The 23,943-nt window shown below is 41.3% G+C and overlaps 3 protein-coding genes across 4 annotated transcripts in view; all 3 read left to right on the top strand.

Annotated features, from left to right (window-relative positions):
• The window catches only part of snapc4 (small nuclear RNA activating complex, polypeptide 4), a 54,291-nt gene extending 46,492 nt beyond the window's left edge, over positions 1–7,799 (top strand). Inside the window, exons 23-24 of the mRNA XM_060906975.1 lie at positions 5,046–5,076; positions 5,165–7,799. Coding sequence (XP_060762958.1) covers positions 5,046–5,076; positions 5,165–7,476 — 2,343 coding nt within the window. The 3' untranslated portion in view covers positions 7,477–7,799. The remainder of the gene's footprint in view (positions 1–5,045; positions 5,077–5,164) is intronic.
• Positions 7,800–8,146: 347 nt separating this feature from the next.
• On the top strand, positions 8,147–17,175 carry card9 (caspase recruitment domain family, member 9). Of its 2 annotated transcripts, none has more exons than XM_060907852.1 (12): positions 8,147–8,406; positions 8,484–8,621; positions 8,765–9,090; positions 9,187–9,366; positions 9,463–9,606; positions 9,705–9,830; positions 10,490–10,684; positions 13,860–13,895; positions 14,235–14,283; positions 14,620–14,700; positions 16,347–16,420; positions 16,598–17,175. In XM_060907852.1, exons 1-12 carry the CDS (start codon positions 8,205–8,207, stop codon positions 16,628–16,630), a joined length of 1,584 nt encoding a protein of 527 aa, XP_060763835.1. In that variant the 5' UTR covers positions 8,147–8,204; the 3' UTR covers positions 16,631–17,175. The 2 variants fall into 2 exon arrangements, with proteins under 2 accessions (XP_060763835.1, XP_060763834.1); XM_060907851.1 differs by having other exon boundaries at positions 14,620–14,720.
• A 1,190-nt stretch (positions 17,176–18,365) lies between these two features.
• Positions 18,366–23,943, top strand: part of LOC132872774 (coiled-coil domain-containing protein 180-like) — a 54,521-nt gene continuing 48,943 nt past the window's right edge. The window contains exon 1 of the mRNA XM_060907850.1: positions 18,366–19,120. Within this exon, the coding sequence (XP_060763833.1) occupies positions 19,061–19,120 (60 nt within the window). The 5' untranslated portion in view covers positions 18,366–19,060. The remainder of the gene's footprint in view (positions 19,121–23,943) is intronic.

The raw sequence follows: 23,943 nt of genomic DNA, 5'->3' as shown, positions 1-23,943 counted from the left end.
TTGACGGTAAACAAGGATTGAGTGGACTTCAGTGGCGACTATCATATTGAATTAATTCAACAAAGTGTAAGTGCGGGACAGATGTGTTGTATGTGTTGCAGTAGTACACAAGTCCACTCGATCTTTGTTTACCGTCAATGGATCGGTCACTTGTCAAACAGTCCGCCAGAATCCGAGTAGGGAATGGCTGAGCGGAGCTGTCAGTCAAACACAAGTTAGCCAATGGGAATGCATTCCTGGACAGCCCACCCACACGTGGAGTTTGTGCCAAAACTGCAAGCAAAAAGTCAGGGAGCGCAAACGAGAAAGCTGGAATCACAACCAAAATAAATTACGTCAAACAAAAAACTTAGAAAGCCGCGGAACAAAAATAAAAGGTTTCTGAAGAGTAATAGACTGATATTTTGCACGATTACACAAATAATTTGTTTGCCAGTCTAAAAAAATTGACTTTTTTTTTTAATTTTGATTTGTCATTTTTGTTTGATATTTCAAAAGTATTGTATGAACATTTTGGCACAAAATTGATTCCATAGACACCTGGAATGCTTTTCAATTAAAGCCAAACAAACCTCAAAAAATAAACTCTGTTTGCTGATCACGGTAAGTGCCCTGATGTGCCCCTGCACATTTTAATTAAAAATAAAACTTTATAGCAACAATTTATCCATTTTAAAAGTTGTGATATTACTAAAAATAGGCTTACGTGGGCATGGTCATTTGCACGGAAACCAGATATCCGCTTGTGATGTTGCTTGCATACTAGTACACCGTTTACCTTAGTAACACAGAGCCATCAACAGAAGAAATTTTCTATAATTTATTTTTGTAGTTTTGCTGTGCAAACATTGAAAATGTTCCTGAACAAAAAGCGATTCAACCATCTATCTTTGAACTACAATCAGTGTGTTTACATGCACATAGAGAAAATCGAATTTCTGCCGTTGCTTGACTGAAATCGAAGTTCTAAATGGCATGGAAACACCTTAGCTCGGCTGAAATTGAACCGAACTTGATTTCTCGTAATTGAGCTACGCAACCTAGATTATGCGATTGTAGCCGAGCTACTTAGTGCATGTAACCCTATCGAGCTACGTAGTCGAGCTACTTACTTCAGCACTGCCCCTTCTGGAAGTGACGAGACCACAAGCAGGAAACACGACAGCCTCGGTCGGCATGACAACAGTAGTAGCGAGCAGTAGAAGAGGTCAGGAGGAACAAACGAAGAAGAGAAAATGGCGAGCAGAAACGTGCACTTCTGGAGCAATGAGGAGACAGAGTTCATGCTCATTCAGCTTAAGGAGTTGAATATATTAAAATTCATGGATGGGAGAAAAATGCGCAATGGAGAACACGGAACTGATAACTTTGTTTACACTCTTGAATAGCTCTTCTTCATGACGACAACCGGAAGTGTACCAACACGATGGGGTGTGTAGCGCCACCTGTGGCTCAGGTGCACAATGTACCTCACACAATAGCTCGATTTCCTTGTGTGCATGTAGGATTGGATTTCTCTGGCACCCCTGCTGGGACCCTTAGCTCGATTACCGACAGTAGCTCGATTTGGATGTGCATGTAAACGCACTGAGTGTGAGCCCGGGGAGGAAGAAACAAGCGGTGAAAGTGATTCCAGTGATACAGGAAATGATGAAATGCAGCCATTTTGCTGCTTGCTACTTCCAAGTAATCTCCTTTATAGGATTGGGGATGGCAAAAAATGATTTCCCTTTGCTTCACTCAGACTTATTTCTACATCCAAACGTTTGACACTTAGGCATCTTCATGGTTGTTTACAATAATTTAGAAGTGATGAATCCACCAGATCTAAGCCTAGGTAAGTCATGTGGTGTGTAAGTTACGTCACAATCTCGGATTTTCTCGCATAATTTACACTCTGAGCGCAATATTTGAACCTCGGAAAAAGTAAGATGGTAGTGCCCAGGGAAATTTTATTTTAAAATGAAAACAATCTGTACATAGTATATGGATACAAAATTTAACAAACGAATAATCAAACATGTCTTGTATGGATATTATCTGTCCGTATAAGAGTTTATTTTTTGGGTTTTGTTTGGCTTTAACGGGTGTGTCGCGTCAAAAGTTAATTAGTTGAATTTCTTGCCTTAATGAATTTGAGACCATGAAACAGTCAATAGTAAATAATAAAAATACAGTAAATAGCCTGATTCGACAACTGTAGTAATCCATATTATTGTCAAAAACCGCTCATCTAAGTACAGAGAAATGATATCCATCATTACTTTAAGACATGAAGTATCTTTTAATGAATAAAAATAAAGACATTGAAATAGAAGATTTGTTCAAACTTTTGAATGGTATTGTATGTATTAGATTAGATAAAACTTTATTGATCCCTTTGGGCGGGTTCCCTCGGGGAAATTAAGAATATATATAGACATTAAAAAAAAAAAATCTTTGGACCTTTGATGATCCATGGCTTTCCTGTGAGAGACACTGGGGGTCAGCATGGCTCAACATGTGCTGTCGTCAGGTGCACAAACAACTTGCGAAAGTGTAAAGATTTTATGAATGGAATCTGTTTTGAACACAAACAGGCTCACAAGGCGTGTTGTCCAGCACCATACACTGTTCATCTGTACATGCAATTCCTGTCTTTCCACTAACCGCTGCATTTTGGACTTGAATCAACAACATTAGTTCTATGTAATATTGTTGTTTAGAGAGGGGCGGCACGGTGGTGTAGTGGTTAGCGCTGTCGCCTCACAGCAAGAAGGTCCGGGTTCGAGCCCCGTGGCCGGCGAGGGCCTTTCTGTGCAGAGTTTGCATGTTCTCCCCGTGTCCGCGTGGGTTTCCTCCGGGTGCTCCGGTTTCCCCCACAGTCCAAAGACATGCAGGTTAGGTTAACTGGTGACTCTAAATTGACCGTAGGTGTGAATGTGAGTGTGAATGGTTGTCTGTGTCTATGTGTCAGCCCTGTGATGACCTGGCGACTTGTCCAGGGTGTACCCCGCCTTTCGCCCGTAGTCAGCTGGGATAGGCTCCAGCTTGCCTGCGACCCTGTAGAACAGGATAAAGCGGCTAGAGATAATGAGATGAGATGAGATTGTTGTTTAGATATTGTACATTATTCAAACATTACACTACAGTCGTTTAGCTGACGTTTTTATTCAAAGCGACTAACAAGTGCATGTAGCCAAGAGAATCCAAGAGTGACCAGTGCTGAAGTACAGTGTAAACAAATAAGCCTACAAATACCATCCAATATCTGGAATGATCAGGGTAGTTAAGAAGTTGAAGAAGCTTGGACAAATACGTAGACAAGGAATTATTTAAGTATGATATGTTTATTGTTTCCAAAGTTTGACAGCATTTGCATCTGCATTTAAAATGGTTAGCCTATGCTTCTCTGACCTAGCTTTTGCTTCTTGAGCTGATACAAGAGACATCATGGTACAGTAGGCTGCTAGAGTTCTATTAGGCTAGAGCTCAGTGCTTATGGTTAATATGGTTATAGTTATGGTATTTGGCAGATGCTTTTGTCCAAAGTGACTTACAATATATAAACACTACTGTGGCAGTGGGGGCGTGGTCAAGCGTTGGTCTGTGACCGGAGGGCGGAGTCAGGGAAGGTAAGTGGCAGAATCACTGCACCTGAGGTTAATTAATGTGTTTGTGTGTCTTCCCCAGTGACCGCGCCCTATTTAAGGAGAGAGAGCGAGAGCAGAGGGAGCTCTCTCCCCAACCAGACGACTGATGTGTGTGCGTGTGGCTGAGTGTCTGGGAGAGTGGTGTAACGCTGAAAAGTGTAACAATAAAAAAGAGTTTTGCGAACTCAGTGCTGGCCTGCCGTCCTTCTGTGCTCCACCCACCCATACGAACTGTCACAGTGGTGCTGAAACCTGGGAATGAGCACAGAAGGATGGCAGGCCAGCACTGAGTTCACAAAACTCTTTTTATTGTTACACTTTTCAGCATTACACCACTCTCCCAGACACTCAGACACACGCACACACATCAGTCGTCTGGTTGGGGAGATAGCTCCCTCTGCTCTCTCTCCTTAAATAGGGCGCGGTCACTGGGGAAGACACACAAACACATTAATTAACCTCAGGTGCAGTGATTCTGCCACTTACCTTCCCTGACTCCGCCCTCCGGTCACAGACCGATGCTTGACCACGCCCCCACTGCCACAACTACCTTATTAGTAAACCAATACAATCGATTTACTCTGACACAGCCTACCTTCCAGATGATAGCTGCTGCATGACTGCAGGATTTCCCTAACCCAGTACTGCAGGAACAGCTGACATTTTCTATCACGCCATTGGCTGTCATCATTACCCAAGCCAGGTGTTTGGGTTTGTTCCTGCTCTGGCTAGGCTCAGCCTTTAAGCAAACAAACTCGCCCTCTCTTTTACACATAATTTTGCCAATTTTATTAATGTGTAGATAATTGTACGCCTCCATGCTTTTGTAGTTCCTTAGCTCCTCGCCATCAACACCCTCACTAAGAATAAAAATAATTGACAAGGTCAACGTAGCTGATGTCGGGCCACAACTTCATGTCATCTATCCATTCCATGAGGGTAGACGGATGGGGCACTTTGATCGTATTATCCCCGGAGCACATCAGAAAATCGGACCTGTGTAACCATCTTTTAGTCATCTTTGACCTTACCTACCTAGGAGTTTGTAACTAACGCTAACGTCAACACAGTGGAGCAGAAGAAAGATTGTGCTATGACGCAGCAATGAATCATGGGAAAGCCCAGAGTCTGGGAAAGTTGTGGATATTGTGTGGGTTTGTTTCAAACAAGCAGATGCAGTTCTTATTGTCAACATTAGCATACTACTTTTTTTAATGCCTTTCTTGTTCTTTGTAGTGTTAAACGTGTGTGTGTGTGTGTGTGAGAGAGAGAGAGAGAGAGAGAGATTAGTAGCCTCCCCTCCGAAAGTAGCCTGTAATAACCAGAACATGTCCAAATGAAAATGAGCGTATAAAAGCATAGCGGATGCTGGATAAATACTCAGTGACTTTTTTTTTTCTCTCTTCTCCTCAGAGACCAGCACCTGATTCAAGACCCTATTCAGGTATCTAAGGTGTCATTTGTTTTTCACATTCATGTACTATGAATAAGACATCCAAAACCAAGCTCTGTTATGTTTTAATATCTTTCAGCCAGGAAACTTACTCCGGGTTCCTACCGTCGTGTTAAGGTCACCGTAGCAGAACTACTTCAAGAAAGAAAAGAGCAGAAGAAACATTCTAGGCCACTGCAGTCCCCTGAGTTTTTAAAACCCCAGCTACTTCTACAGCCAGCCAAAATTGTAAATCCTCCAATACCTCCGCAGCAATGGAAAACAAAACAGGTCATGCAGTCTGCTAGTCAGAAGATAAATGCTGCTGTGATGCTTCCCCAGACTTTTGTTGTTACCAAACCAAATACAGATAACAAAGTAGGCACTTCACATAATGCGGTACAGGGAATTTTACCTCTTCTGCAGTTGGGTACACAAGATGCATCAAAAAATGCTCAGCCAGTACTACATTTGGCAGTACCCGTAGAACCTGGGAGTGTGACGCAGCCAGCATCCTGTCCCACAACCTCAGTGTCCACAACTGCACCACCTACAGAGACTTTAGACAAGGAGAGCACTCGAAAACGCAAGCACAAACCCACAATGAAAGCACAAGCCTTGATGGACAATCAAAGAACCAAGCTCTCCAAGAAACAGGCAGCTAAAAAGCAACAAAGTAGTAGTGTAACCCAGGCAGTGGCTGTACTACCACAAACTACAGCCTGGATTCTCACCCCTACTGGGTTAATGCCTGTTACAGGAATTCAGCTACAAGCTCCTGGCATCCCTGGTCATCAAAACCAGGTGATGCCAAACAATGTTCAGATGGTATTTCAACCACCTGTCATAGTCAACCAGAGTAATTGTATCGGACCTACCAATGTCATGACACCAAGCAATCCAACACCTGATTTACCTGGAAATACTAAAATATCTTTGACTGCTGGATCAAATCTTGGTCAGAACCATAGGCCTTCCTCTGTCTCAGACAACCATGTTGTTTTGTCACTTCCCTCTTCTAATTTCCCCAGTGTCACTTCAGCTGCTGTCACAAATATGCCTCAAGTTTTACTGGACACAAATTTACCAACATCCACTACAGGATCTGCAATCCAAGTTCCTTCTTCTAAAACTGCATTTAATCAAAACAACTCTGTGACTCCCAAGAATTCCATGTCTTCCCCAGTTCCTGTTTCATCCTCCCCCATAGGAACTAGTCAAAACCTTACAGCATCTTGTATTTTAGATGCAACCAAGAATGTTCCCAATGTCTCTTCAGTGTCTGCTGTCACAAGCACACCTTCTATCCCTTCTGTCCATCCGTTGAACATTTCTGGTCCTTGTACTAATCCAAGTCCTCAAACCCAAAGAATGCTGCATCCTGTTCCTCAGGTGGTATTTCCGCAACCAATCATGGTAAGCCAAAATGGCTCTTTGGCGCTAATCAACACTGCAGTACCCTGCCAACCTAATGTTCCTCCAGCTGCTGCTGCCAATGTTTCTAGGCCTCCAACTGACTCTACAGCACCTACAATCAATAAGGGCCTACCGGGGTCTTCTACTGAGGGTTCTTTGTCACTCATCAATGCTGCAGGACCCTGCCTAATTAAAAATGCCCCTCCACCTGCTACTGGAAATGTTAGTAGAGTTCCACCTAACTCTGCAGCACCTAATATCAATAAGAGCCTACTAACATCTTCTACAGAGGGCCATTGTATATCTCCAGCCATTTCTATGATCCCCACTTCTGCACCTCCTTCTACTTCGAATGTAACATCACGCGCAACTCCACAGTCCAGTTCTGTGAACAGTCCTGTTACAGTCAATGTAAATGGCCTTCCAACAGATCCCTTGTGTGTTAATCCACCTAGAAGTTCTGTGACCACTAGTTGTCAAATTTTGCCTCAAACTGTGGTGCAGCAGGTGGCCCCCCAAGACAGGAATCAAACTGTTCAGAAAGCAGCTACCACATCTAACCCTAGACCAAAACAAATGACTTTTGACCCGAGCTTGATGTTCTTCGAGCAACCAGCGGATGTGAAAAAATGGATGAAGGGGGTTGGTGGAATTACTCTGCCTGGACTGGAAACCAAAATGCCTTATCTTCCCCCGTTTGTTAGCAGTATCAATACACTGACCAGTTTGCTCAAAGAAAGAGATTCTTTGTTGAAGTCAGCAGTGCAGCTCCTGCCTGAAGAACACCGAGATGACGGTGAGGAAGAAGCTAAGATAGCTGCTGTCCGTAAGCTGGTGTCTGAAAGGTTTAAAAACAACCAAGCATATTTGCTTCTCAAGGCTCGCTTCTTGTCATGCTTTACCTTACCTGCCCTCTTGGCCACTATAAAGCCATGTGCACAACCAGCAGATGCTCTGGATCAGGAAGACAGTATGGACAAAGCAAAGTCAGAATAGTTTGGAGATGATCAATTCAAACCATTTGAGTTTTGTATGGTCATGAAATGGTTGCAAAGATCCTGCAATTTTGCCCGTTCTTGTCATTTTATTGTATTAATGTTTAGGGGTCTCTGCTCAACATGAGAAAATGAATTAACAGCAACACTGTTTCCTGGGAGCGAGCGAAGAAAGCAAACTGACAGTTCTATAAGTGCATATTGTATTAGTAAAAAAAATATTTCTGTAATTGTGTGTGTATATATAATGACCATATACAAAACCAGTTAATGTTGAAAATATCTAATGTATTATGATTTTGTTCACAGAGAAATAAGACTGAGTGCACACGTTAAATTTACAAATTATTTCTCAAAAACTATTTTTGAATAAAATGTTTTAAAATGAATCTTCTCCTTGTATTGCCTTTATTTTAACTGTAAGAATCATTTTACTGATTTAACCACACTGATGTTAAGTGTGATTAGAAGTTTAAGATAAGCACAGAGAATAGATATAGAATTTGTGGATTTATTTCCACTGCATGTCATGAGTTAAGCATCTTAGCACAATTGAATTGAGAAATAGAGGGAAATGACAAACCTCAAATGACTTTTGAAAAAGGGAACTATGATTGAACTTGACCGGTGTTTCCTTTTTGTTTCTGATATATTGCATTGAAGTCAGCCCTGTTACCAGTTTCAGTCAAGAAGTAAAGATAGAAACATCCCCAGACTACGATACAAGCAATGGCTGATGGACCGAATGCTGTTGAGTTTGAGGACGACGAAGAGTGCTGGATGAGGCTGGAGGACCACAGAATGCTTCTCATCAAGACCATTGAGCCTTCACGAATAATACCATACCTGAGACAGTGTAGGGTGCTTAACAGTGAGGACGAGGAACAGATTTACAATGATCCAAGTTTAGTCATTAGACGGCGAAAAGTAGGTAGGTAACTTTTACGCCCCCACACACTGACCTTGTTGTTCTTGTCCGTATTTAGAGACATTTTCTGTGTTCTTTAGGTGTACTGCTAGATATCTTACAAAGGACAGGTCATAAGGGCTATGTGGCATTCCTTGAGAGTTTGGAACTGGACTACCCTCAGCTGTATCAGAAAATAACAGGCAAAGAGCCATCAAGGGTCTTCTCAATCCTTGTTGGTAGGTTTGCTGTTATCTAAAATGGCATAATGGTAGATATGTTTTTGGGTTTTCAGTGGGAAATGCCAGTAATAATAAACAATGTTTAATTATTTTAATGCTTTAAGAGATTATTTTGTGCCCATTTGTTTCTCACAATTAAGATACCGCAGGTGAGTCAGGTTTAACTCAGTTTCTCATGAGTGAAGTGACTCGGCTTCAGAAAGCGCTTCAGGATGAGTGCAAAGCAAGATTGGCAGCATCTGCACAGATGGCTGAGCATGCTGACACCATTCGCCAGCTGCAGACACGAGAATGTGAGGTTCGCAAACAGCAAGAGCGTGTACAGCGCATGCGTGAAGAACGGGACCAAATGTGGGACAAGGCACGGCACTTGAAGGATGAAAATTACAAGTTGATGAGTGACATGAACCGACTAAGTGAGGAGAAGAACTGTGCTCTCATGTGTAATCGGGACCTACAGCTGGAAGTGAGACCATTTTAAGAATATATGGCCCAGTAGGTGAAATTTTCATGCATCTTATGTATAAATAAGAAGTGAGAATTTTTTTATTTTCTTGATCAGATTGAGAGGCTGAAGCACAGCTTAATGAATGCCGAGAGCAATTCAAAGATTCAACGTAAACGTACTATTACCCTTAAAAATGCTATGGAGCAGAGGCCTAGCCAAGAAATGATGTTGGAGCTTCAGAAAGAGAATGATCTTCTCAGAGCTCAAGTGCAGGAGCTTCAGAGCTCTTCCCAGGTAAAACAGATTTAGAAAGAAAGAAACAAACAAAAGGATGCACTCATAGATCCTTCTAAGTCAAAATGACCACATGGGCCAATGATTTTCCATCAGGTTCAAATGCCAACAGACAATGAGAAGCCAAGCACTGAGTCAGTGGAAGATTTCAAGAGGCAAAGCCAGGCACATCAAGAGCTACTCAATGAGCTTTATGAATTACGCAGGGAGCTACATGACGCTGACGAGCTACGAGATAAGGTTTGTGGAAAAGGTTTTAAATTTCTTACGATCATATATCAACATATTGTCAGCAGCAAGCCATTTGCTTACTTATTATGAAAATGTCATGTTTGCAGTACCTGGAAAAGAAGGATGAACTGGAATTGAAGTGTGAGATTTTAAAGAAAGACTCAAAAATGTACTGCAATCGCATGGAGGACATTTTAAAGCAGCTAGAAGAAGTCATTAAAGAAAGAGACAAGGTGATAAAATGACATTTTAACTCTGCTCTGTGTTTGCACTGCACTGCTATAACATCTAACATGGCCTACACTACCATTCAAAAGTTTGGGGTCACTTTGAAATGTCCTTATTTTTGAAAGAAAAGCACTGTTCTTTTCAATGAAGATCACTTTAAACTAATCAGAAATCCACTCTATACATTGCCAATGTGGTAAATGACTATTCTAGTTGCAAATGTCTGGTTTTTGGTACAATATCTCCATAGGTGTATAGAGGCCCATTTCCAGCAACTATCACTCCAGTGTTCTAATGGTACAATGTGTTTGCTCATTGCCTCAGAAGGCTAATGGATGATTAGAAAACCCTTGTACAATCATGTTAGCACAGCTGAAAACAGTTGAGCTCTTTAGAGAAGCTATAAAACTGACCTTCCTTTGAGCAGATTGAGTTTCTGGAGCATCACATTTGTGGGGTCGATTAAATGCTCAAAATGGCCAGAAAAATGGCTTGACTATATTTTCTATTCATTTTACAACTTATGGTGGTAAATAAAAGTGTGACTTTTCATGGAAAACACAAAATTGTCTGGGTGACCCCAAACTTATGAATGGTAGTGTATGTATCACATATGAATTATGTGTCTGTTAAGCTGTAAGGCCCCCTTTTGTCTGTTAATAAGGCGATTTCTTCGAGAGAAGAGTACCATCAGGAGAACTGTAAAAACCTTCAGGACAAGGATCGTTACCGCAAGCAGCTCCGAGAGATGGGAGAACGTTATGATGAGCTCCAGGTCCAGTTATTCCGCACTCAAGCAGAAACCCTTGCTCTTCAAGCAAAACTCAGGAGACAGAACCACTTCCATAAATCACTAGGAGTAAGCAGTCACGTTATATGTAGAACTCAGTCACTCTTTTGCCATATGTCATCATGTGTTTTGACCAGAAGTAGGAAGTAACAAAGTATGATTTCTGAGTGATTTTTAAGTATCTGTTCTTGTAATTATTTACTGCATTTCATCAAGAATAATATCTACTTCCACTTTCTTACTACTTTCAAACACTACTTTTTCTCTAATCCCATGCTTGTAAAGTCTCATCTCATCTCATTATCTCTAGCCACTTTATCCTGTTCTACAGGGTCGCAGGCAAGCTGGAGCCTATCCCAGCTGACTACGGGTGAAAGGCGGGGTACACCCTGGACAAGTCGCCAGGTCATCACAGGGCTGACACATAGACACAGACAACCATTCACACTCACATTCACACCTACGGTCAATTTAGAGTCACCAGTTAACCTAACCTGCATGTCTTTGGACTGTGGGGGAAACCGGAGCACCTGGAGGAAACCCACGCGGACACGGGGAGAACATGCAAACTCCACACAGAAAGGCCCTTGCCGGCCACGGGGCTCGAACCCAGGACCTTCTTGCTGTGAGGCGATAGCGCTAACCACTACACCACCGTGTTGCCGCTTGTAAAGTCATAATGGCTTTTTCGCATCAGTCAGTTCCAAGGTGTTGATTTAAAGTTCCTAAAAAAATCTAAACTTCAACAGATGTGACACTGAGGATGAGACCTAAGCTGCTGCTATATACAGTATACTTTGTATTTAAAGTAGTGCTCCCCTCACACACAGTGTGCAGAGCGAAGCTCCATAGTTAAGAGAACATGGTAAATGCATCGATCTGATTTTTAATGGCTTTTGCAACCATATGATGTCCATACGTATGTACAATTGACGTACATGTAACACCACAGGGTTAAGTAACACCACAGGATTGTAAGTGCAAGGCAACTTCTCATTAACACTTGACTGCCGGACAATGAAATTTGTATCTTTTAGTTACATAAGATAGATGGGCTTTTATCAAGCGCTTATTTTTAATTTGCTTTTTAAAAAGTAATGTGGGATTATTGACAAACACATTTTATGGAAAATATTCACAGCAGCTTCATATAAAACTAATTAAAACAGTTTTATTAGTCCAGTAGCTTGTTGGACAGTTGATAGTTGTAACCAGACAAATGTTTATCATGTTTGAAAATTCAAGATTGCAGCTTTAACCCTTAGAGCTCATACGTTGCATTTGAACGAGGAGTATATTTTCCAGTAGGTTTTTTCCCGAAGCTCTTTATCCTACTGTTTTTTTCCTAGCTGACAATGCATCTTTGCACTGTATGCTTTTTTACTTGAATGATTTCTTACTCTGTACACTAATTATTGTAGAGATCAGTACCAATTAGAAGAAGAGGAAGAAGCCAAGAAGCCTTTATTTATCACACATACACTCAAGCATAGTGAAATTTAACCCCTGCATTAAACCCATCTGAAGCAGCGAGCACACACAAGTGAGCAATGAGCATACACACACATACCCAGAGCAGCGGGCAGCTATGCTACAGCGCCCGGGGATCAGTTGGGGGTTAGGTGCCTTGCTCAAGGGCACTTCAGCCCAAGGCGGCCCCATGTTAACCTAACCGCATGTCTTTGAATTATGAGCATCTTTCCTTAGTTTTAGATAATCTAAAACTACCGTGGATCGATATCGATTAGTTCTTACGTCCGATAATATGTGATCGTAACTATATAGTAATGATGTAAAGTGAAAGCGCCGGTTCACTGCTGTCCACCAGGCACCCAGCAGAGTCACACCATAATAAATGTTGTGGTGTCATTTCTGGTGCATGGCATGCGGTGTCGAAGAAAGGAATAAATATGTATCATAACTGCAATACGTATCTCATTACTGATATCACTGTCACAAGACAATGCAGAAATTTAGTGATGGAAAATATACTACACAATTCGATGGGTCCATCCATCCATTATCTCTAACCGCTTTATCCTGTTCTACAGGGTCACAGGCAAGCTGGAGCCTATCCCAGCTGACTACGGGCGAAAGGCGGGGTACACCCTGGACAAGTCGCCAGGTCATCACAGGGCTGACACATAGACACAGACAACCATTCACACCTACGGCCAATTTAGAGTCAGCAGTTAACATAACCTGCATGTCTTTGGACTGTGGGGGAAACCGGAGCACCCGGAGGAAACCCACGCGGACACGGGGAGAACATGCAAACTCCACACAGAAAGGCCCTCGCCGGCCATGGGGCACGAACCCAGACCTTCTTGCTGTGAGGCGACAGCGCTAACCACTACACCACCGTGCTGCCCGCTCTCTCTCTCTCTCTATTAGCCTTCAACTAGTATTATTTGCATTATTATCCTGCTCGCTAACATTTGGGAGATTAGCAATAGAGCTGTTGTTATTTAGCTGTAGCTAATGTTTTACTTTTTTTTCTTGGTGAAAGGGGCACTAATCAGTAACTAAAATAGTTGTGTGATTTTGAATCAAACATTGTCTTCTTTTGTAAATCTTTCTTGTAAATGTGCTTTCATACTATTAGTAAATGTAAGAATTTATACATTAACTTGAGTGAGGAGGGCGGCACGGTGGTGTAGTGGTTAGCGCTGTTGCCTCACAGCAAGAAGGTCCGGGTTCGAGTCCCGTGGCCGGCGAGGGCCTTTCTGTGCGGAGTTTGCATGTTCTCCCCGTGTTCGCGTGGGTTTCCTCCGGGTGCTCCGTTTTCCCCCACAGTCCAAAGACATGCAGGTTAGGTTAACTGGTGACTCTAAATTGACCGTAGGCGTGAATGTGAGTCTATGTGTCAGCCCTGTGATGACCTGGCGACTTGTCCAGGGTGTACCCCGCCTCTCGCCCATAGTCAGCTGGGATAGGCTCCAGCTTGCCTGCGACCCTGTAGAACAGGATAAAGCGCCTAGAGATAATGAGACGAGAACGAGACTTGAGTGAGGAACTTGAAGCCAAACTTGTATTTTTCATTGACTGAAGAATTTGGGTTCCACATCTGGTATCTGATGCAGTGTATCATGCTGTGATTAAAGTGTGTATTGCTATCTTTGTGATATGACAAAGTTTGATCATCTATTCATAGTGATCAGACATTTTGTCTAGTCACTCAATACACATATAATATGGTATAATGTTATAATATCATCTAAATTGTTCCTTTTTTTTTTTCCAGAGTACAGAAGGTAATTCTTTTTGGAGCAAAATGGAGGTTAGTGTTACATTCTCTCTTTGTAACATCATTAAGCAGCAGTTCAGAGAGCTCAATATGGCAGAAAAAAAAACAATGGTTCTTCATTTTTGAAAATATGAATCGTATCAGTTACAGCAGCTTGTTCCGTTTTTGCTTTTGTGTGAGCAATGACTATTTTTTAGTGTAATGTAACTTCATTAAATGTAAACGGCAGTTCAGAGAGCTCAATAATGCAGAGAACAGAATTGTTCTTTATTATTTTTTTAAAAAAGGAATCACACCCCAGTTGCAACAGCTTGTTCCTCTTTTTTTTTTTTGCTTTTGTTTGAGAAATGACTGTGCTTTTTTCCTGTTTAGCTAAAAAGCCAAACAAGTGAGGAAGATTTCAAGGAAAGATATGAGAAAGGTGCTCTCTGTTTGTAACTCCACTTCTATTTTCTGCAATACATTTTTTTTTAAATTTCTTTCCTGTATTTATTGGATAATTCTCTTTTGGCTTCACACTTACTTAGTTTATGCCTGTAACTAGTCTTCATTTGTACTGATCCATTTTCTTCCATAAATTCTGTCCATTTACTAATGTAACAAACACAGAAATTCAAAATGTAGATACATTTGTGTTTCTCAACACATCAGTAGTAGAATATTCAGACCAGGTTTACCACAAAACCTAGTTCCTATTTTTTCTCATGGTTGGTTCATTTCTTGTCGACTGACATTTACTTTTCAATTTTGACCTTAGGTGGAAGTGATGATTCCCAAAGCCCAACCTCAGAGGAGTACAATATCTGCATAAATATTAAAGATCCGTGTACCTCAGACAGTAAGGAAGAAAGTTATCGGGTAATACAAGACTCGAATTTTACTCAGTGTTATGAATTTTAATTACAAAAACTTCAATGATTATAAACCCAATTCCAAAAAAGTTGGGACGCTGTGTAAACCGTAAATAAAAACAGAATGTGATAATTTGCAAATCATGGAAACCCAATATTTCATTGAAAATAGTACAAAGACAACATATCAAATATAGAAACTGAGAAATTTTATTGTTTTTTGAAAAATATATGCACAGTTTGAATTTGATGTCAACAACACGTTTCAAAAAAAGTTGGGACAGGGGAATGTTTACCACTCACCTCTACTTTTAACAACATTCTGTAAACGTTTGAGAACTGAGGAGACCAATTGCTGTAGTTTTGAAAGAGAAATGTTGTCCATTCTTACCTGATATACAATTTCAGTTGCTCAACAGTTCGGGGTCTCCTTTGTCGTATTTTGTGCTTCATAATGCACCAAATGTTTTAAATGGGAGACAGGTCTGGACTGCAGGCAGGCCGGTTTAGCACCCAGACTCTCTTACTACGAAGCCATGCAGTTTTAATATGTGCAGAAAGCGGTTTGGCATTGTCTTCCTGAAAGAAGGAAGGCCTTCCCTGCAAAAGATTTTGTCTGGATGGCAGCATATTACTCTGAAACGTGTTTATATCATTCAGCATTAATGATGCCTTCCCAGATGTACAAGCTACCCATGTCATGTGCACTACTGCACCCTCATACCATCACAGATGCTGCTTTTGAACTGTGCACTGATAATAAGCCAGATGGTTCCTCTCCTCTTTAGCCTGGAGAACGTGGTGTCCATGATTTCTAAAAAGAATTTCTACTTTTGATTTGTCAGACCTTGGGACAATTTTCCACTTTGCCTCAGTCCATCGTAAAAGAGCTGGGGCCCAGAGAAGGTGGTGGTGTTTCTGGATATTGTTTATATTTGTTTATATTTGGTTTTAACTTGCATTTGTGAATGCAGTAATGAACTGTTTTCATAGACGATGGTTTTATGAAGTGTTCCTGAGCCCATATAGTGATTTCCATCTCTGGGATGCTCTTTTTATACCCAATCATGTTAATTACCTGTTGCCAATTAACCAAATTAGGGTTTGGTTTTTTTAAAGATTTTTTTTGGGCTTTTTTCACCTTTATTATTGGATAGGACAGTGTAGAGACAGGAAATGAGCGGGAGAGAGAGACGGGGAGGGATCGGGAAATGACCTCGGGCCGGAATCGAGCCCGGGTCCCCGGATTTATGGTATGGCGCCTTATCCACCTGAGCCACGATGCCCCCAAATTAGGTTTTTTTTTTTTTTTTTAAGCATTACACAACTTTTTCAGTCTTTTGTTGCCCCATCCCAACTTTTCTGAAATGTGTTGCTGATATCAAATTCAAAACGAGCATATATTTTTCAAAAAACAATAACATTTCTCAGTTACAACATTTGATATGCTATCTTTGTACTATTTTCAATGAAATATAGGGTTTCCATGATTTGTAAATCTTCACATTCTGTTTTTATTTATGTTTTAAACAGTGTCCCAACTTTTTTGGAATTGAGGTTGTACATTAATTACATTAAAAGGGGACATATGCTGGACTGTTTTGCATAAATTTTAATATTACTTAATTTACAGGAAAGGGTGTTCACCGAAGAGGAATTGTCATCCAGCTACCCACCCAGGCCAAGATGCAATTTTTATTACAGAAGGTTGGTATATGACTTTTCCATTACGTTTAGTATGTTTGTGCCTCCAGCAATACTGACACGTGTGCTGCTGTGATTTTGCAATGTTTTTGAAATTATCCCAATTATTTGCTTAAGGTGCAAGGTAGCACACTAATATCACCATTCTGAACCAATTTTAACAGTTTCTTCTCATGACAGGAAACGTGCCTTGAGAACAAAAGCAACTGTTAAAGACTGTGCTAAAGAGTGCTCACAGTGTGATCTGGACAACTCCAGTGGGAGTTGTGATAACACAGACACAGATGGGATTTGATATAAGCCTACCAAGGAGACAACGTTTTGCATTGCCTAATAGCCGACGTCAACCTACAGAAAAGACTGGAGATGGAGATGATGATTATTTATTATTTTTATTATTATTATTATCGCCTATCAACCCAATTCTATCCTCAGAATTATTGATGACACTGATTCTTAAAGTAGTGCAATATGGTCAGTTAAAATATGGCGTTTTAGAATTTCCTATAAATACATATAGACCTAAGTGGTGAATTTAAAAGCAGGTTTGTTACACTACGCGGATTACGTTGAAACATATTGGATATTTGCTGTATATCAGGTTTAGCTGGCCTTGTCAAAAGACAACACACATAGGAAGTCTTTGTGTGTGTGTGCACTAGTTAGATTCACCTCATGAACGAAACATCACTGAGCTGTTTGACAATTTTCTGAAGATCCAATAAACCTCGCTTCTTTTAAGTTTTGCAGCTTCATGTGTCTCAGTTTTCACCGGAACCTGGGATTGGAGAAAATTCAAATCTAACAAACACCATTCCACATGATTCTATTTTTTCTGTTGTATTTCAAATCCCGGCGGCACGGTGGTGTAGTGGTTAGCGCTGTCGCCTCACAGCAAGAAGGTCCGGGTTCGAGCCCCGTGGCCGGCGAGGGCCTTTCTGTGCGGAGTTTGCATGTTCTCCCCGTGTCCCCGTGGGATTCCTCCGGGTGCTCCGGTTTCCCCCACAGTCCAAAGACATGCAGGTTAGGTTAACTGGTGACTCTAAATTGACCGTAGATGTGAATGTGAGTCTATGTGTCAGCCCTGTGATGACCTGGCGACTTGTCCAGGGTGTACCCCGCCTCTCGCCCGTAGTCAGCTGGGATAGGCTCCAGCTTGCCTGCGACCCTGTAGAACAGGATAAAGCGGCTAGAGATAATGAGATGAGACGAGATTTCAAATCCCAGCTGTTTACAACAGAATAAAGAGACTCATGTGGAATGGTGTTTGTTAGATTTGAATGATATACTTATATCACTCATTAATAGTGCTAGAGTTTTTATTTACATTTTTTTTAGCAGGGGCAAGGCCAGAAATGCATAGCTACTAGACTCCCTACCCACCATGCCAATCTCTGATGTCTATTGTTTGTGTTCAGAAATATTTTCTATTTTACCCCCTACAACTTGATTAAGGAATGGGCTTCTGTTTATAGCAGCTTGATTGGTCGTTTACTTGTTAAGTACAATAGATTACACACACACACACACACACTATTGTGGGCGGCATGGTGGTGTAGTGGTTAGCGCTGTCGCCTCACAGCAAGAAGGTCCGGGTTCGAGCCCCGTGGCCGGCGAGGGCCTTTCTGTGTGGAGTTTGCATGTTCTCCCCGTGTCCGCGTGGGTTTCCTCCGGGTGCTCCGGTTTCCCCCACAGTCCAAAGACATGCAGGTTAGGTTAACTGGTGACTCTAAATTGAGCGTAGGTGTGAATGTGAGTGTGAATGGTTGTCTGTGTCTATGTGTCAGCCCTGTGATGACCTGGCGACTTGTCCAGGGTGTACCCCGCCTTTCGCCCGTAGTCAGCTGGGATAGGCTCCAGCTTGCCTGCGACCCTGTAGAAGGATAAAGCGGCTAGAGATAATGAGATGAGACACACTATTGTTGTCGAACAATAGTGAACACACAAAAACTATGAAATAATATATGGAACATGTATAGAATTTTGTGGTAAACAAAAAAAAAGTGGGGGAAAAAACAAATATATTTCATATCTTAGATTCTTCAAAGTAGCCAGTGTTTACCTTGATGACACTTTGCACACTATTGGCATTATCTTAACCAGCTTCATGAGGGAGTAATTAACAGGTGCCTCATCAAAAGTTAATTAGTGCAGTTTCTTGCCTTCTTAATGCATTTGAGATCAAATAATAAATAATAATACAGTAAACAGCCCTATTCCATAACTGTAGTAATCCATATTATGTCAAGAGAAACGACATCCATCATTACTTTAAGACATGAAGTGACTTTTAATGAATAAAAATCCTAGTTGTGAATTTAGTGAGGAAATGCTGCTCCACTTGCTGGCGCGCGCGCTTGCACTTTTTAAACACCTGCCCGCCTTGTCACCATAGCAACAAGGAGACGCTGGAGCTGTTAGCATGGAGAATGGGTTTGCTTTATTATCACGACGCTGAAAACTCCACCATCATATCAACAATAAGGGGGGGAAATGAACAAGGAGCTAGTTTTTCTGTTCTCAAAATTAGCAACCTGCTTCTCACAGTAGCATTACCTAACTAACTGTTTTATCACGGCGACATTTTGTTAGCAGGCTAGCTACAGTAACTCCCATTAGCTAGAGTTAGCCACTGCAATAGTCATGACTGAGACTCGGGTTGTTCCAAGCGGAAAGGTTTATCGACAAATGTTTGACGCTCAGGTAAGATGTTTTAAAGAGGAATTTTAAAGCACTGCACTATTTTAATTTAGAGAACACAGTTTGAACGGACTGAATAAAAGCAGAGTGAAAAAACACCACTTAAAAGGTATTCATTTATCATTTCTTTTGCAGTAGTAGTACAACACAATATTAAAAATATAAACATCAACATGTCTTCACAACAACAAACATAGTCGAATTTTTTTTATCAACGTTTGTCTTTTTTTTAAATAAGATTTATTTATAAGATTATCAAAAATCTTATAACTTTTGCCAGCATTTCTCAGGAGAATAGCATTAATTTTACAGCATGGATAGCGATAACGACAGTGTTCACAGCGAAAGCGAGTTTTACTACCCTGAGGAAGAAGAAATAAAAGAAAACACTTCAGGAGAAAGCTAAAAACCTGTAATTTGCTAACACTGAGCAAAAACATGGCTGAATCCTGAATGACTCTTATTTGTATAAATAGGGGACTACATAGGCAGCAAAATGTTGTTTTCCTGCCATGGAAGTGCACTTGTATACCGAGGAGGAAGCCATTTGCATTACAGCCGTGAATGAGGCTCATCTCATCTCATCTCATCTCATTATCTCTAGCCGCTTTATCCTGTTCTACAGGGTCGCAGGCAAGCTGGAGCTTATCCCAGCTGACTACAGGCGAAAGGCGGGGTACACCCTGGACAAGTCGCCAGGTCATCACAGGGCTGACACAGACACAGACAACCATTCACACCTACAGTCAATTTAGAGTCACCAGTTAACCTTACCTGCATGTCTTTGGACTGTGGGGGAAACCGGAGCACCCGGAGGAAACCCACACGGACACGGGGAGAACATGCAAACTCCACACAGAAAGGCCCTCGCCGGCCCCGGGGCTCGAACCCAGGACCTTCTTGCTGTGAGGCGACAGCGCTAACCACTACACCACCGTGCCGCCCTGAATGAGGCTCCAAAATGGCATTAATTTTACAGCATGGATAGCGATAACGACAGTGTTCACAGCGAAAGCGAGTTTTACTACCCTGAGGAAAACAAAATAAAAGAGAACATTTCAGGAGAAAGCTAAAAACCTCTAACTTGCTAACAGTTTGATCTCATGAGTTAATGAGGCCCATTTTGGACCATGTTATCCTAATACATAATATTGCATTAGGTAAAAACTTTAAACCAGTACAATCTCTTCTTCAAAGTTTCACCAAATGGCTTTATTTATGCAATATAACGGTCATAATACTGTATAACTTTGGTCGAGCAAAAACATGGCTGAATCCTGAATGACTCCTATTTGTATAAATAGGGGACTACATACAGTAGGCGGCAAAGTGTAGTTTTTTTCCTGCCATGGAAGTGCACTTGTATACTGAGGAGGAAGCCATTTGCATTACAGCCGTGAATGAGGATTCAAAATGGCATTAATTTTACAGCATGGATAGCGATAACAACAGTGTTCACAGCGAAAGCGAGTTTTACTACCCTGAGGAAAACAAAATAAAAGAGAACATTTCAGGAGAAAGCTAAAAACCTCTAACTTGCTAACAGTTTGATCTCATGAGTTAATGAGGCCCATTTTGGACCATGTTATCCTAATACATAATATTGCATTAGGTAAAAACTTTAAACCAGTACAATCTCTTCTTCAAAGTTTCACCAAATGGCTTTATTTATGCAATATAATGGTCATAATACTGTATAACTTTGGTCGAGCAAAAACATGGCTGAATCCTGAATGACTCCTATTTGTATAAATAGGGGACTACATACAGTAGGCGGCAAAGTGTAGTTTTTTTCCTGCCATGGAAGTGCACTTGTATACTGAGGAGGAAGCCATTTGCATTACAGCCGTGAATGAGGATTCAAAATGGCATTAATTTTACAGCATGGATAGCGATAACAACAGTGTTCACAGCGAAAGTGAGTTTTACTACCCTGAGGAAGAAGAAATAAAACACTTCAGGAGAAAGCTAAAAACCTGTAACTGTTGCTAACGCCGAGCAAAAACATGGCTGAATCCTGAATGACTCCTATTTGTATAAATAGAGGACTACATAGGCGGCAAAATGTAGTTGTTTTCCTGCCATGGAAGTGCACTTGTATACCGAAGAGGAAGCCATTTGCATTACAGCCGTGAATGAGGATTCAAAATGGCATTAATTTTACAGCATGGATAGCGATAACGACAGTGTTCACAGCGAAAGCGAGTTTTACTACCCTGAGGAAAACAAAATAAAAGAGAACATTTCAGGAGAAAGCTAAAAACCTCTAACTTGCTAACAGTTTGATCTCACGAGTTAATGAGGCCCATTTTGGACCATGTTATACATAATATTGCATTAGGTAAAAACTTTAAACCAGTACAATCTCTTCTTCAAAGTTTCACCAAATGGCTTTATTTATGCAATATAACGGTCATAATACTGTATAACTTTGGTCGAGCAAAAACATGGCTGAATCCTGAATGACTCCTATTTGTATAAATAGGGGACTACATATAGTAGGCGGCAAAGTGTAGTTTTTTTCCTGCCATGGAAGTGCACTTGTATACCGAGGAGGAAGCAATTTGCATTACAGCCGTGAATGAGGATTCAAAATGGCATTAATTTTACAGCATGGATAGCGATAACAACAGTGTTCACAGCGAAAGCGAGTTTTACTACCCTGAGGAAGAAGAAATAAAAGAAAACACTTCAGGAGAAAGCTAAAACCTCTAACTGTTGCTAACGCCGAGCAAAAACATGGCTGAATCCTGAATGACTCCTATTTGTATAAATAGGGGACTACATAGGCAGCAAAATGTTGTTTTCCTGCCATGTAAGTGCACTTGTATACCGAGGAGGAAGCCATTTGCATTACAGCCGTGAATGAGGCTCCAGAATGGCATTAATTTTACAGCATGGATAGCGATAACGACAGTGTTCACAGCGAAAGCGAGTTTTACTACCCTGAGGAAAACAAAATAAAAGAGAACATTTCAGGAGAAAGCTAAAAACCTCTAACTTGCTAACAGTTTGATCTCACGAGTTAATGAGGCCCATTTTGGACCATGTTATCCTAATACATAACATTGCGTTAGGTAAAAACTTTAAACCAGTACAATCTCTTCTTCAAAGTTTCACCAAATGGCTTTATTTATGCAATATAACGGTCATAATACTATAACTTTGGTTGAGCAAAAACATGGCTGAATCCTGAATGACTCCTATTTGTATAAATAGGGGACGACATACAGTAGGCGGCAAAGTGTAGTTTTTTTCCTGCCATGGAAGTGCACTTGTATACCGAGGAGGAAGCAATTTGCATTACAGCCGTGAATGAGGATTCAAAATGGCGGCTCGGCTCGGTTTTCCCTTTCGGGCGCTCCTGGTTTCTGTTAGAATTTGGTAAATAAATAAATTACCAGCTTAAGGTCGGTCCGTATGGTGAAATACCGTGACCTCTGCCCAGAGGGCCTCGCTCAGTACTTTCAAGACCTCGGTCACAGTATTTCACGATACGGCTCTCCCAGCTGGTAAATAACATTATATATTTTTGCTTGTGCTATACTATACGGCCAAAGGTTTTGGACACCTGTCCATCACACCCATATGTGCTTTTGAAACATCCAATACCAGATTTACCCCCTTTGTGGTTATCATAACCTCCACTCTTCTGGGAAGGCTTTCTGGAGATTGTGGGGATTTGTGCTCATTCAGCCGCACGAGCATTAGTCAGGTCAGGTACTGATGTAGAGTGATGAGGCCTGGTGTTCAGTCCATGTTCCACTTCATCCAAAAGGTGTTCAGTGGGGTTGAGGTCAGGGTTTTCTCCAGACCACTCAAGTTCTTCCACGCCATCCTTGGCAAACCGTGTCTTCATGGAGCACTCATACTGGAAGAGGTTTTGGTCCCTTGGTTTCAGTTAAGGGAAATTGTGATTCTTCAGCATACAAAGACAAATTATAAAATTGCGTGCTTCCAACTTTGTGGCAACAGTTTGGGGAAGACTAACATATGGGTGTGATGATCAGGTGTCAACAAATATTATAGCGTCTCTCTCTCCCTACCCCCTTGCTTCTCTGTCTGTGTCTTTGGTTCCAGTGTAGCCTACTTGACAATAAGTATATTGTAATTATGCTGGTCTGACGATTGTGGAGTGTGTGCAGTCCTGGATGGCATTACACATGATTTCACATTCATTCATTAAAGTCAATCTGGAATGAATTAAACAAAATGAACATGTATTAAATTTAATAAATCAAATTTATATGAGTCATTTGTGAAAGGAAAGTCCAAGCTAAAGTGAAAGGTAAGATGTATAAGACAGTAGTGAGACCAGCTGTGATGTACAGATTGGAGACCGTACCCTTAACGAAGAGACAGGAGGCAAAGTTGGAGGTGGCGGAGTTGAGGATGTTAAGGTTTGCAATGGGAGTGACAAGGTTGGACAAGATAAGGAATGAGCACATCAGAGGGACAGCACATGTGGAGAGCTTGGGAATTAAGCTAAGAGAGATGAGACTGAGATGGTACGGGCACATCCTGAGAAGAGATGCAGAGCATGTTGGGAGGAGAATGTTGAGGATGGAGCTGCCAGGCACACGAAAATGAGCAAGGCCAAAGAGGATGTGGTGGAAAGAGGACATGAAAGTGGCAGGTGTGGTAGAGAAGGATGCGGAAGACAGGGAGCAATGGAGATGAAAGATCTGCTGTGGCAACCCCTAATCGGGAGCAGCCAAAAGAAGATGAAGATACAGTACCGTACAAAAAATCTTAGGCACCCTATTTTGTCATACAAACGTTGTTAAAGATTTATATTTTATGACTTCTACATTATCGAGTCAGTA

This window comes from Neoarius graeffei, chromosome 24 (assembly GCF_027579695.1).
Source record: "Neoarius graeffei isolate fNeoGra1 chromosome 24, fNeoGra1.pri, whole genome shotgun sequence".
Taxonomy (NCBI): domain Eukaryota; kingdom Metazoa; phylum Chordata; class Actinopteri; order Siluriformes; family Ariidae; genus Neoarius; species Neoarius graeffei.
The sequence above is the reverse complement of the archived record's forward strand: the minus strand, read 5'-3'. Positions and strand labels throughout refer to the sequence as shown.